Source organism: Phocoena phocoena, chromosome X, assembly GCF_963924675.1.
Source record: "Phocoena phocoena chromosome X, mPhoPho1.1, whole genome shotgun sequence".
In the NCBI taxonomy this organism is placed as follows: domain Eukaryota; kingdom Metazoa; phylum Chordata; class Mammalia; order Artiodactyla; family Phocoenidae; genus Phocoena; species Phocoena phocoena.
In genome coordinates, this window is record NC_089240.1 from 91,785,557 (window position 1) to 91,800,006 (window position 14,450).

The 14,450-nt window shown below is 36.3% G+C and overlaps 1 protein-coding gene across 2 annotated transcripts in view; it reads left to right on the forward strand.

The window, feature by feature from the left end:
* Positions 1-1,037: 1,037 nt before the first annotated feature.
* The window catches only part of COL4A5 (collagen type IV alpha 5 chain), a 226,166-nt gene continuing 212,753 nt past the window's right edge, over positions 1,038-14,450 (forward strand). For both annotated transcript variants that reach the window (XM_065900585.1, XM_065900587.1), the window contains exon 1: positions 1,038-1,118. In XM_065900585.1, coding sequence (XP_065756657.1) covers positions 1,038-1,118 — 81 coding nt within the window. The remainder of the gene's footprint in view (positions 1,119-14,450) is intronic.

Sequence of the window (14,450 nt, forward strand, 5' to 3'; positions counted from 1 at the left end):
TAAATCTCTCCGAGAAACATCTGCAATGAGAGTCAATGCCTTTTATGTTAGTCAGTATGAGGTAAATATTAATTATGGCATTCAATGTAGCTAAAGAAAAAGATATGACTGTATTACTATAACATCCAACCACATAATAATTACTCATATCTACTGAACGCTCCCAAATCTTATATGAATATAATATGCATAAAGTCTTCACACACGTATATGTACGTTCATTTTCTTAATTCTTCAGCTGTAAGCATATATTTAATTATATAAATATATTTATATGTTTCTAATATTTTCACATTTTCTGTTGTATGTAGAAACTCCCTCCTGTGAGCAGGTGGAAGGCAAACAACCCCAGCAGCCCTGGGAGCAGGCACCAAAATTTGTTTCTAATCATTAACAATAAAAGGAACCGTTCTCTTAGATCCCTCCGCTACAAAAAATAGTCCCAGCTCAGGTCTATTTCTAATTGGCTTTGGTGCTCACACCAATGAGAGTGGGACTGGGCAGGGAAAAGGAGTATCAACGGAAGGTGCAAGTGAACGAATAGAAAAGCTTCCCGGGGGGAGTCAGGGTGCGCAGTCAACTGGGCTGGACGTTTCCCTCCTCTAAATAACTGAGCGTCACTCCCTCGCAGGTTGCTGGTGCGGTCTAAAACTGTGGCGGAGTGATCCTCAAATTCCCCAGGGCTGGTGGGGAGGGGGCGGTGCAGGGGAAGAGAGGGAGGAAAGTAGATCTGTGGGACTTGCGCGAGGAAAAAGTTTGCAAGTCTGGACAGAAGGGAAAAGTGCTCCCGAGAGACCGGCTTTGGGGAGGGGAGCGGGTAGGGAAGAATAGCTGCTGCTTTTTTTTTTTTTTTTCCCCCTTCCACTCTTAAAAACCTACTTTCTCCTCACCCAAGACGACCGGCACAATTGGGACACCCTCGCTGTCTCTCTCCGGCTCTAGCTCTCTCCCTATAAACCCTCAAGATTATGTCAGTTGGTCAGAGCCAGCCAGGGATTTCGTGCGGGTGCTGAAGGAGCTGCGGGAGCCGGAGAAGAATGAAACTGCGTGGAGTCAGCCTGGCTGCCGGCTTGTTCTTACTGGCCCTGAGTCTTTGGGGGCAGCCCGCAGAGGCTGCGGTAAGTCCTTCCTTCTACCCCCGACCCCCATCCCATCACCTCGCTCTCACGCTGAAATCACTTTTTGTGCCTTTACCTTCCTTTCTCCTGGGCCTCGGCTAGGGAATTCAGGTGTGCCTTCACTTGTTTAGGAAGAAACATTATTTACAACGCTAGTAACTCAAGCCTTCTGAAGTCCAAGGGAGAGGTTTAAGTGTTTAAAAATAGGGCTGCTTGCTTTCCCTGCAGCTAGCTGCTCTGGGGGCAAGAGCAGAGCCTGGGGAGGAGGATGCATGTTAATAGATAACTAAGCTCTGGTGGATATTTAAAACTTTTCCTCCGCACCCTCCCACCTCGAGTGTTTCCCTACATGCCCGCTAACCTTTTCACTAGTTGTGCCCAATCCACGCACTCTTTAAACTTTGTCGATAGTTTACTATTTTGGCCTTTCTAAAATCCACCTTCCACCAAAGTGTTAAGCGCGCCCGTGAAGTTCTTCCCTTTTGCCTTTTCCTTAAGGAACATGAACCTACCCTCACCTCTGGTCAGTAAAGCCTCTGTAGAGACTGCTTCCCTCTTGACATCCTTGTTGCAAATGCTCAGGTAACATACCAAGAAGAATGAGGTAAAGACGGATGGCTTCAGGCTTCGGTTCTTCTGCATCTTTTTTTTTTTTTTTAAGTTCTCAGTTTTTGTTGTTTACTTTTTTTAGCTTACTAAGGCACCTGAAACAAATTGAGAATTTGCCCATCACCTATTTAAAGGAAAAGAACGATCTCTTTTTCACAGGAGAATGAGTGTTCTGGTTTAAAGGAGAGTGGAGGAGGGAAGTACACGTGAAATGACAGAGCAAAAACTTCCACTCAGTTTTAGGAATGTAGAATTAAAATCCTAATATATCTCTTAGAATTAAAATCCTAATATATCTCTAAGAGATAGGTCCCACCCACTATCCTTCTGGGGATGAGAGGCAGATCTAAAGGAATGAATGGCTTTGTCAGAGAAAATGTTCTCCAGACTGAAACCCATCATCCTTAATTTCACTTAACCTCTAAATAGAGAATTAAGTGTGTGACAAATTATTTAAAAGTTATATTTGAGTGAACATAATGGGTGGTTTTAAAAACACTTTAATATGAGATCATGGCTTAGGCCTTCACATGGTTGAGTGACTATCAATTCTTTATATGCCACTGCTGTGTTATACAGCTTACGTGGGTCCACTTGTAAGTTAGCTGTCTAGCTGTTCTATACACTCAGCATGCCTCAGGTTACATTGTCCTCCTCCCATCCTCCAGAAAGTGTATACTCATAGTATGAGAAAAGTAACTTTCATATTACTCTAAGCACAACATAATAATAATGGCAACTCTGCTGAAAAACCATGCATATCAAATATTTTTAATTATACTTGCCATAATTATTCCTCCATCAAAGTAGATAGATAATTTAAAATTGCTTTTATGATGCAGAGCTTCTTAATGGGCTAAGGTTTAGCCACTCAGTAGGGCTGCAGGCCCTTGGATAAAACTACAATTGTGTTGTTGAAAATAGTTCCTTTTAAAAACATCATCTTGGTGTTCACTGCTTGTGGCATTTGGCCCAGGGGCAAAGATTTTGTGGATGTTTGATTAAATATTTCTCATTTTTTACTTTTGACGTTGCTATTAATAAATGTACACCAGATACCAATCATACAGGTATGTATAGCTGTACTTTATGTCAGATTATATTAAATCATGTTATGTTAAAAATGAAATTATTTTATGATTGACAAAATTTGGGAGCAAGCTTGTTTTCTTGGACTCTTTAACAATTGAGTGTTCATAAAGAAATTACAGAAGACACCAGGCAGTTTTTTTTTCCTTTTTTCCTCCTATGCAATTATTTATTTATTTCTCTCCTATATAATTTTTAAAGAACATTTTAGACCCCATTTCCCTATCATTAGTATAATGTGCCTCTAATAAAACCAGGGTTTGTTTTTTCTGCTTCACACATTAATATCCTAGTTAGAGTAATGTTTTAATCATCTCAGAGATATGAATGGTATCTGCTCTCCATACTAGTGCTGGGGATATTGGTGACCTTCTCCAGAGTAAACTGGATGGTAGTGGGGCTGCTTGTTGACTGAAGTAGTCTAGTATTGGGACTTTTATACCAGGAAGAGCATTGCTACTTAAATTGCTTTAATTTTTCATAGTTAAGTGATTTCTTTATCTCTGAAGTCATGCCAAATTGGGATATCACAAATATGTGGAAAATTTTTTAGGTGGAGAGTTTGTTAGGTGGAATAAAGTAACTCTTATTCCGAAAGGTTAGCAATAAAGGAAGAAAGCAGATTTAGTTGGAAAGGTCAGTTCTAGTGATGGAAATACGTACTTTTATGTAAAGGTACCTGTGCTGACTCTCTGTTAGTAGGATATACACTTAGATTTATGAATATGGTGTGTTAAATTCTAGTACTACTATACAGTTTTTAGTAACTTCGTGTGTGTGTGTGTGTGTGTGTGTGTGTGCGCGCGCGGTGGAGTGGATAAGTTTCTTTAAATGTACTATCTCCCTTGTGACTAAGAGCAGCAACTTGTTAAGGGTAGCAGTGTGGTTTGTGGCCATGGAACAGTTTTTCATCTGAAGTATACTGCTCCACAGGGAGAATTTGTTGACATTGTTATCATAACTTAACATTTTTGCATGTTTACTGTGTGCCAGGCACTGTGCTAATATGGAAATGTACATTATCATGTTTAATCTTCACAACAGACCTATGAAGTATATACTATTGTTATTCCCACTTTACCGATCAAGGAGCTACAGATCACAGAGGTTAAGTAATGTGCCAAAAATAACATAGTTAGCAAGTTGTAGAGCTGGAAATTTGAATCCAGGCAATTTGACTCCAAATTCTTTACCCTTAATGACTGTCCTATACTGCCTCCTTTGTATGTGGTCTATAGAGATGTATTTGCTGTTCAGAGTATTTGGATCTCTGCTACTTTTTTTTGAGTAAGGGGGAGACACAGGAGGTGAAATGGAAAATATAATGGGGATTACATCTCTTCTTGCTGATGTTAGGAGAAGCATCAGGTTGTAATGGAAACAGCTCTGGGATTAGAATAAAAAGATCAGAGTTTGAACTCTATATGTATGTCTATTTATAGAGAGATAATTTAAAAGTAATCTAGAAGCAATTGCTTGTTGCAGATTGTATGATTTTATATAATTACATATATAAAAGGTTAGATTTATAGAACAAGTATAATTTTGTGGTAGGTGATTATTTTGAAGAAAGATTTGTCTTATATTTGTAATTAGTGTCCATAATAATTTTAAATATACTGAACTTTTCAGGAGCGTGTCTATTGTGATAAGACAGTACGTGTATGTGGTAGAATACTTTGCTTAAGATGTTCAGCTCACTTCTTTTGTTTTACCAATTTACCCACCCATCATATCCAATTCTATTCACTCAACTGTCTCTATAACTTAAGTCTTGTGTGTGTATTTGTATATGTGTGTGTCCTGTGACTGTAAAGAGTGTGTACCTTTTTTTCCTGTGTTTTTACTTGGCTTTTGATGTATGTATATTCAACATATGAGACTCTACCTTGAGTTAAAATTGATACGTTGGTCAAGGTTGTGTCTGCCAGGTTTATCCACTGTAATGTCACTGTTTCTCCTTTTGTAATTACAAAGCGACCAGATTTTCTAAGCCTATATGGGGCAATATTGCAAGACAATGTACATTTCTTGTTTCTCATCATAGTTTTGCCTACTGTTTTAGCATCTGTTGAGGATTCTGACCTGAATAATTACTGCTGTGATATTTTTCAAATGGTGATCTTCAGTTATCAACATTTTCTGCATTTATTTGTTGAATTCTAATGTAACAAAGAACTTTACCTTCTTTTCTGTTTGTTTCTATTTATTTATTCAGTGATTTATTTATAATAGTATGGACTTATGGATACTTGTTTTATTCTATGAACTATAATGAATTATGCTATTTTTCCCTTTTTTGCTGAAATAACCCCAGATTTGGTCAATAGAAGCCCCTTCCAATTGGCTCCTGTGTCCTTTCAGTGTGTCCCATCATTTTTTGAGCATTCTCTTACATTCTGGTACCACAAGGTGTTCCAGACTCATTTTCTACTTTCCCTGCCCCAACCCTGGAATGAGCCATTTTTCTAAGGAGCTCTGATTCTTTTTGTTGAGTAATGGTATTTAGAGATCAAGATCTGGGTGCTTGGCATGCTCATTATTACTGGGGTGTCATTGCTTCTAGGCCTTCTCAGCAGATAAAACTAGGGAATATATGTATGTATACATAGACACATACCCACTTCTATATTTCTTACAAAACCATGAATTTGCACTGATATCTCTGATTCCAGTCCAAAATCACAGAATAAACATACCTCTTTGATACTATGGGATCTCGCTGCTTTCTGGTACCTCTCTTCAGGCATATTTTGTGGTCTTATACAGAGTCTTTAAGAAATTGCCCTCTGGAGTCAGATCTGGAGTCTGAGTGGAGGATGTGTGACCTTCGGACAGGTAGTAACCTCTGAGCTTTAATTTCCTCATTAGCAAAAGGGGGCCAGTGGTACCTATGTCACACATTGTTTTGAGGATAAAACGAGAGAAGTTATGTAAAGTGTTTAGAATAGTACTTGGCACATAGTAAGCGCTCAATAAGATTTCAATTAGATTCCATTATTGTCATTACAAACTAGTTATTGACTTGCCATTTCTTATTTCATTAACTCTCAAATTCTCTGCCTGATTTTCAAGGTCTAGCATGATCTTTCCCTTCATTCCTCCTTATTTTTCATTACATTTTACAATACACTCCCTCCATTCTAGCCTAGGTGAACTTCCCTATAATCCCTTGAGCATTACATACATTTTTTTGAATTTTATTTATTTTTTTATGCAGGTTCTTCTTAGCTGTTTTATACATATTAGTGTATATATGTCAATCCCAATCTCCTAGTTCATCCCACATTACATACATGTTTTGGCTCTCCATCTTGTTTAGAATCCTGTGGATCCAAATCTTTCCTCAGTTTCAGCATAACATTTACATTCATTCAGCAGATATTTATTCAGCAACTCATAAGTACTTAAGAATTATATTTATGTTGTTCTATTTCTCCCCTCATGGATATGTACTATCCACAAAATCATTTTGTGCTAGACACTATAGATAAAACTGAATAAGATAGAGAGGGTCCCTGCCTTCATGGAGCTTCCATGCTAGTGAGCATAGATAAATAGTTCTGTGGAGCTTTCCCTTACTATTAAATCAGTTGCTGATTTTACCCTTCTTTGAACATTTGTCATATTTAGCCTCTTGTCTAGTATCTAAATGTATTTGGCCTTATAAGCATTTTGTTTCATGGGATTTTATGTCTTCTCCCTATTAGATTATAGACTTTTTGAGGGCAAGAACTGTATATTTGTTCATTCAACAAACTTACATGTTGATTTTGTCTGATGAGAAAAATAATACATGCTTAATGTTGGAAACTTGAAAAATGAGAAAAATATAAAGAAGAAAATAAATATCTCTTCACAGTTCTACCAACAGCACAGAAATAACCTATATTATTGTTTTGATGATTTTCCTTCTTATGTATCTAATATTTTCTTCAAAAAGTAGATTGATTAAAATTTTTTAAAAGTTGGGATTACGATATATACAATTTTATATGCTATTGTTTTTTCACTTATTATTTTACCATGTTATTAAAATTCTTAGTTTAAAAGTATTATTTTTAAATGATTGCATACAATTTATATTATACACACCACAATTAATTTACGTGTTCACTTTTATAGACTATATTTTTAAATTTCAAGTTTTTTTTAGTCATTATAAGAAATACGGCCATAAACAATTCTTATTCCATATTTTGTATTATTTTGTTAGTACTGCCTCCTTCGTGGAGAATTATTGGGTTAAAGGTCATCAGTATTTTTAAAGTCTTTGGTACCTGCAGTAGACCCTGACATTTAGAAAGGCTGTATCAACAGATAATATGATAGCTAACTTTTTTTTTAGTGGTTGCTATGTTATACCCTCTTAGGTAGATAATATTATTCCCATTTTATGTACAAGGAATCTGAGGCCAACAGGGTGGTTAAAAAACTACCAGAGGTCACACAGTTAGTAAGTGATTGAGCAGTTTAGCTCCAGAACATGCTCATGAAATTTTCCTCAGTTCCTATTTCATTCACGGTAGTACAGAAAAATAGAGTCATGTTGAAAAGTTGAATAATTCCCATTACCGTTTCCGTGACTGGTCACATGAATTGATTCTAAAGATAGGCTTACCCACCAGTTCATCCTTTAATAGCTCTTTGCTATAATTGCCTGGGCCATTCATCCTCAAGGACCTAAATTTTAATGTTGTAAACCATGCATCCCCGTACATTTCTCCCCTATACGGAAGGTGGAGCCTGTATTCCATGAATACCTCCCCCACTGACCTCTTCCTAGCTATAGCAAGGGTGTAACATACTCCAAACTCACTGACATTCTCCCTCCCCCAGGAGAGTTTTGGAATGCGTCTGAATATGGGGACCCCCTTTACCCTCTCTCCCCACCCCCTACCCCATAGCTGCCTATGAGCTTTACACTTAAATGCCGGTGTCTTTGCCTACTGTTGTCCCTTGCTTTCATCCTCCCTAAGTGATACTCCAGAAGTTTCCCCCCATTAATTTCTAATCTGTTTTTCCCACTTTGGGGTGATACTATTCCAGCCCCCATCTCCTGTTTTTAGCAACAAACTTGGAAGTACATATGGAGTGAGAGGTCCCGCATCCATTTTGCAACACTCCCGCCTTACCTTTTCCTTGTGTTTCCTCACTAGCTAAGTGACTTTACTGCCTTTACGATAGCCTTGTGGCTTGTGCATTTCAAATGTATTCCTCCACAGAATCACAAACTGTTACACATTATGGCTTTTCCAGGTGGCGTTTGAATAGCTGAACTTTAAGCTTCTGAATGATAGGGATCTGCTCTTGCCAAATTACTTTCCAGAATGTTTTTACCAATTATATTCGTATCAGTAGTATAAAAGAGTACCTATGAGACAGTCTTAATAATTTTTTTTCTATCTAGTACAGTGACTATAGAATTGATGCTCAATTGATTGCCAGTTGGTTGGCAGATTTGGTTCTATCCTCTAATGATTTTCTTTTTAAAATGTAATCATTCCATCATCTCATCCCCTTCTGACAATAGCAACCATAGAACAGAAGTGATTTTTGAAAATAAATTCTCTTCTAATTAACATTATAAATGAACCACCCAACCACTTAACTAAATCCTCATTACAAAGATTGTTTTTAATAGCAGTAATTCTTGAGGTGTTTTGGAGAGGCATCTTTAGTGTGATCTCTGATACATTAGCTTCTTTCATTTTAACCAGATTCTCATTTTATGCATCAATGCTTGAGTTTATTTACCTTCATAATCTGTATAGGTCCAACTGCCCTTGGTTCCTTTAGAAGCTTCTGCGGGCCTTTTACCAAAAGTGTAGTCTGTAATGGTACCTGCTACCCTGTTGAAAAGGGAACCTTAAATCCCTTGCTATTTGCTAACGAAAGACAACCAAAGGCAAATGTTACAAAAGAAACAGGTTTTTGCTAAATTTAATTTTTAACTTAAAAAAATTTACTAAATCATTTGCTTTACTTTTTAACTTGTAGAGAGACTTAAGCACCTTTTTTGAGCAAGTGCTAGTCAGGTTAATGGAATTGGTTTTATGACAGTGAGTACTAAAATAGAACTGGAAGAAATTCTGTTGGCATTTGTATCATCTTATAATTCAGTCAAATGACACTCTTCATATACGTTAACAGAACTGGCTGATTTGCTTCCAAAATTTCTTATAGTGTGTGTGACATTAATGGAATCCTGAAGGAGATATTGGAACTTTGGCGGGGGAAGATGGTATTAAGAGTGGGACACTAGTGAAAAATTGTTTCGTGTATTCTGTATTTTGAGCTCTCCAGGACTTGCTAAAGGAGGAGAAGTCCTTCTCTGTCCATAATCTCATAATCTAATTGATGTAGTAAAACGCTTCTGTATGTGAAAAGCATAGTAGTGCCTGTTTATATCAGGTTGCTTTCTGTTGCAGGTGGTAGAAAACACTAATTCAACTGCCTTAACAGAGAAAAATTTTAACTCACATTGCAAGAAGTTTGGAGGTAGAGTACCTCCAAAATTAATTAATTCAGCCAAATAGTGACCCAGGTTCTTTCCACTTTCTCCTCTGCCATACTCTGCCTATCAGCTTACTGTCTCAGATTCGTGCCCCTCATACTTGCAAGATTGCTGCTGCAGTTCCAGGGATCACATGCAGATGCCACAATGCCTAATAGAAGAAGAGTATGAACTGTTCATTTGTGTCCCTTTTTATCAGCAGTGAAAACTTTCTCAGGAGTCCCATACCTTCACCCTTACATCTGACTGGTTAGAATTGTATTACATGTATATGTTTACACCAGTACATTGGCAAGTGGAATAGGACCATAAATGTAGAGTTAGACAAGTGACTTACACTGCCACCTCCCCCTGCAACACACCGAAGCACATTGCTGCCTGGAAAAGTTAGAGGGTGGGAAAATTTGAATAAAATCAAGGTTCTTTTAGGAAGGAATAAATAGTTCCTGCTTTACAACCTCATGAGTTTGTTGTCAGGATCAGTTGACTAAAAGATTTGTAAGAATTTGATGTATTTGTTAAATGTAAGATGTCTTTCTTAATAGGGAAACTAACGTCTTATAGAGTTGTACAAATGAAAGATGCTGGCTATTTACGTAACTATAGATATTTTAGCATTGGAGGGACATTAGGTCAGTGGTTCTCAAAGTGTGATCTGAAGACCCCTGAGATTCCTGACATCCTATCAGGAGGAACATGAGGACTATTTGAACAATAATTTGAAGACTGTTTGGCCTTTTTCACTGTGTTGACATTTGCACTGATGATGGGTAAGACAGTGCAGTATACCAAATTGTCCTAGTAGCTGTATTCTTCATAGTCTTGGAGGACAAAAAGCCAATTTTACTTAACAATGTCCTCAATGTAGCATTGATTTTATTCAATCTTGACCCTTGAGTACAGATATTTTAAAATTTCTGTATGACAAAATGGGAATTACAGAACACGCTTCTGTATGCTGAAGTAACATCATTTCTAGGAAAAGCTCTTGTGCTTTGTGAGTTGTGTGAGTTGGGGGCTGAACTAGCTGATTTTTGCCTGGAACACATTTTTACTTGAAAGACAAACTGTGGTTATTCAGACTTGAGTATTTGGCAGGAATTTTCTTGAAAATGAGCAAAGTGAGTCTGTCATTTCAAGGAAGACAACTGGCAGTGTTTGTTGCCAATGAAAACATTTGAGCTTTTCAAGTATTAGAATTTTAGAAAACTTGAATCTTGAGTATGGGCTTGATAGCTTTCCAAAACTTAGCCTTTTCTAATGAGATTGGTAACTATATTAATGTGTATGATTTTTTTATATTATGTAATAAAATGTGTTAACATTTGGAAGTTCTGCAAATCCCACTGAACTAATATTTTCCAAATGACTAATGCATGATGTTACAAAATCATCATGGCTAAAAGATCCATTGAAAGACAAGTTAGATCAATCAGTTTTAATGTAATTGAGTACAAAAATTAAATAGATAAGGTATCAGATTCTATGTTGCAACCTTCCTTCTTTTAGGTAGACTCTTTTGTCTACCACTTGCAGAATTTTGGCATAGTATCAAAGAATATCTACAGTTATTTTAAAAAGGTATTAAAATACTCAGTTTTCCAAATATATAACTTCATGAAGCCAGATTTTCTTCATATATTTCAACCAAAACAACATATTGCAACAGAGCGGATGCAGAAGCAGATATGAAGATCTAGCTGTCTTCTATCAAGGCAGACATTAAAGAGATTTGCAAAAAAGATGTAAAACAATCCCTCTTCTCCCTTTTTTTTTGTTTTGGAAAATATAATTATTTTCATGAAAATACATAATATATGTTAACATGTAATGAGTTCATTATTTTTTAAAATATTTGTTTGTTTATTTATTTATTTATTTTGGCTGCACCGGGTCTTAGTTGCGGCATGCGGGATCTTCACTGGGGCATGCGGACTCTTAGTTGCGGCATTCATACGGGATCTAGTTCCCCGACCAGAGAGCAAGGAACCTGGGCCCCCTGCATTGGGAGCGCAGAGTCTTACCCGCTGGACCACCAGGGAAGGCCCATGAGTTCATTATTGTTGCTTTTAAATGAATAAAGAAATAATTATTTTAATTATTACTCAGTTTTATTTTATATGGTACATACTGATAGATGTAACCCACATAAGCAAAAGCTTTGGGGTCCTCAGTGATTTTTAAGAGAGTGAAAGGGTCTTATAAAGTTTGAAAACCACTACAGAGACCAGCTCCCATCATTCTACAGGAAAGTGATTGATGAAAGATGCATCTTGTTAGTTGCAGAGGCAGAGAAGTAATATTATTCCATTCCTCTCTCCAGTATACCACATTGGTTTAGGGATTGGTGATATGATTTTGTAATTTTATTCATCCTAGTAGATAGAGTTAAAATACCAAATAGAAAATGTACTAGATTGTATTTGTATCTTTCCTATAATCTTCAGTTTAATTGACAAGTCAGAAACATTCTCACTATACAAACCACAGCAGAGGAGACACTGATGAAGAAAGACTATGAGCTAAAGTTACAGTTATTTTTAGATACCAAATTGGAAAACCCATAAAACCAGAGTTCTTGGCTTACATATCTTTGTATTCGTCACAGTGTATGGACTGGTTCCTTGTATGTAGTTGATTCTCAATAGTTAATTGTGGAATGAATTTTGAATTTTGGGGAAGGGTAGATTTATTTGCCGAGAGACAAGACCTAGAATCAATTAGTTAAGTTATAGGAACTCTTGATATCAATTATTTTCTAACCATTAAGCTATTCAGTAACAGGAATGACCCATTACTAAAAGTGCTCAAAGAGAGGGTAGATGCTACGTTGTCAGCAATACCCACAAAGTCTCTTTCCACTCTAAAATTCTATTGTTCTGGTTGTTAGAAGGAACTTTCTTTTTTATTGAGCTCAAATCCTTGTCTCTATAATTTTTAAGTAACTCGGAGGTATAATTGACATAAAATAAAGTGCACATATTTAAAGTGTACAATTTAAGGAGTTGTGACTTATGTGTACACTTGTGAAGCCACCAGTACATTAAAAATAATGAACATATAAATCACTCCTGAAGATTTTCATGCCTCTTGGCAGTCCTTCTCTCCCCTCCTACTCCTATCCCCCATCCCCAGGTAACCACTGATCTGCTTTCTGTACATTAATTTTGTTTTCTAGAGTCATATAAATGGAGTCATATGTACACTTTCTTTGTTTTGGATCTTTTTTTTTTCAGCATTTGAGATTCATCCACATTGTAATGTGTATCCGTAGTTCATTATTTTCTTGTTGAGTCATATTCCATTATATGGATATACCACACTGTGTTTTTCTGTTTGCGTGTTGATGAATATTTGGGTTATTTACGGCTTGTCTATTACACGTAAAGCTTCTATGAACACTTTAATTTTTGCATTTTAACAGTTATTTTATTGAAGTGTAATTTACATAAAGTGATATGTACCGATCTTAGGTGAACAGCTCAAATATATATATTTTTAATTGTATACACTTTGGTAACCACCATCCAGGTCAAGATATAGAACATTTCCGTTACCCAAGCTCTGCTATGCCCCCTTCCTTTCAGTGCCTTTTGTGTCTTCTATAAAAGTTTTTAAACTCCAAGGTTGCAAAGATATTATCATATGTTTTCTTCCAGAATATTTATAGTTTCAGTTGTCTTTAGGACCATTTTTTTCTATATAGATAACCAGTCGTTCCAGTACCGTATGTTGAAAAGAAATACCTCTTTTCATTGATTTGGTTTGATGGCTTTATTAAAAATCAGTTGAATGTATAGGTCTTGGTCAGAACTTACTAGTCTGGCCTGTTGATCTGCTTGTCTATCCTTATTCCAGTATTATGCATTCTTCATTATTTTGGCATTATAATAACACTTTAAATTTTGTAGTGCAAGTCCTTCAAATTTGTTCTTTAAGATTGTCTTGACTGTTGTCTTGAATGTTTATTCCATATAAATTTTAGATTCATCTTGTAAATTTTTACTAAAAATCTATTTGAGATTTTGGTAAGGATAGCAATAATTCTATGGATCAATTTAGGAATAAGTGAAATCTTAAAATTATTGATTTTCCCAATCTATGAACACATCTCTCCTTTAATTGAGATATTCTTTAATTACCTTCATCATAGAAGTCATGCTCAGCATTTGGTCAGTTTCTTCCTATGCATATGCTTGTATAGTAAATGGTATAATTTTCAAAATTGTAATTTTAGTTTGTTGCTAAGATATAGACATTCATTTATATATTGATCTTTTTACCCTAAGATATTACTGTTTTTTCTTTTTTAGGGTATGATTTATATATTGTAAAATTCACCCATTTTATGCACAGTTCTGTGAGTCTTGACAGATGCATACAATAGTAAGTGTAGTCAATCAAGACATAGAACAGCATTGCTAAGATTATTCATTAGGTTCTAGTAGTTTGTATTTTCCATGTACATAATCATATTATCTGAAAAACAGAGTTGTTTTTCCTTTTCAATCCATATGCCTTTTTCTGCTCTCCACCTTATTGTACTGGCTAGGACTTTCAGTACAAGTTTAATAGAAGTGGTAAGAGAAAATATCCTTTTTTTTTTGCACTCTATCTTTTGGGGAATATATTTACTATTTCGCTCTTATGTTAGCTTTAAGTTTTACACAGTAACAGATTGAGGAGCTCCTATCCCATTCCTATTTGCTGACATTAAGAAAAAGTTAAATTTCATCAAGAAATAATTTGCACCTATTTAAATCATTATGTTGTTAGGAACTCAGCTGAACTGCTAGGTGTCTTAGTAGCCAGTTAAAACAAGCAAGCCGAAATGAAAATAACAACCCCTTAACTGCTTATTATGATTGATCAGCAAGAGACTGTATCAGGGGAAGTGCCAACTCCCCTTCCCTCCCATTTACATTTTTCTCCATGCAGTGACTGCAGGTCTGGTGGATCAGCACAGACTTGGGGATCAGGTCATCTCACTGATGCAGGAGCCTCAAACAAAAAGCTCCTGCACTTTTAGGGAGCTGGAGACCTAGGAGAGGAAGAGGAGAAGTGCTATGAGTGAGAAAGGTACTGAGTACTGAGTCAGATGGAGAAAATTGTCTTCA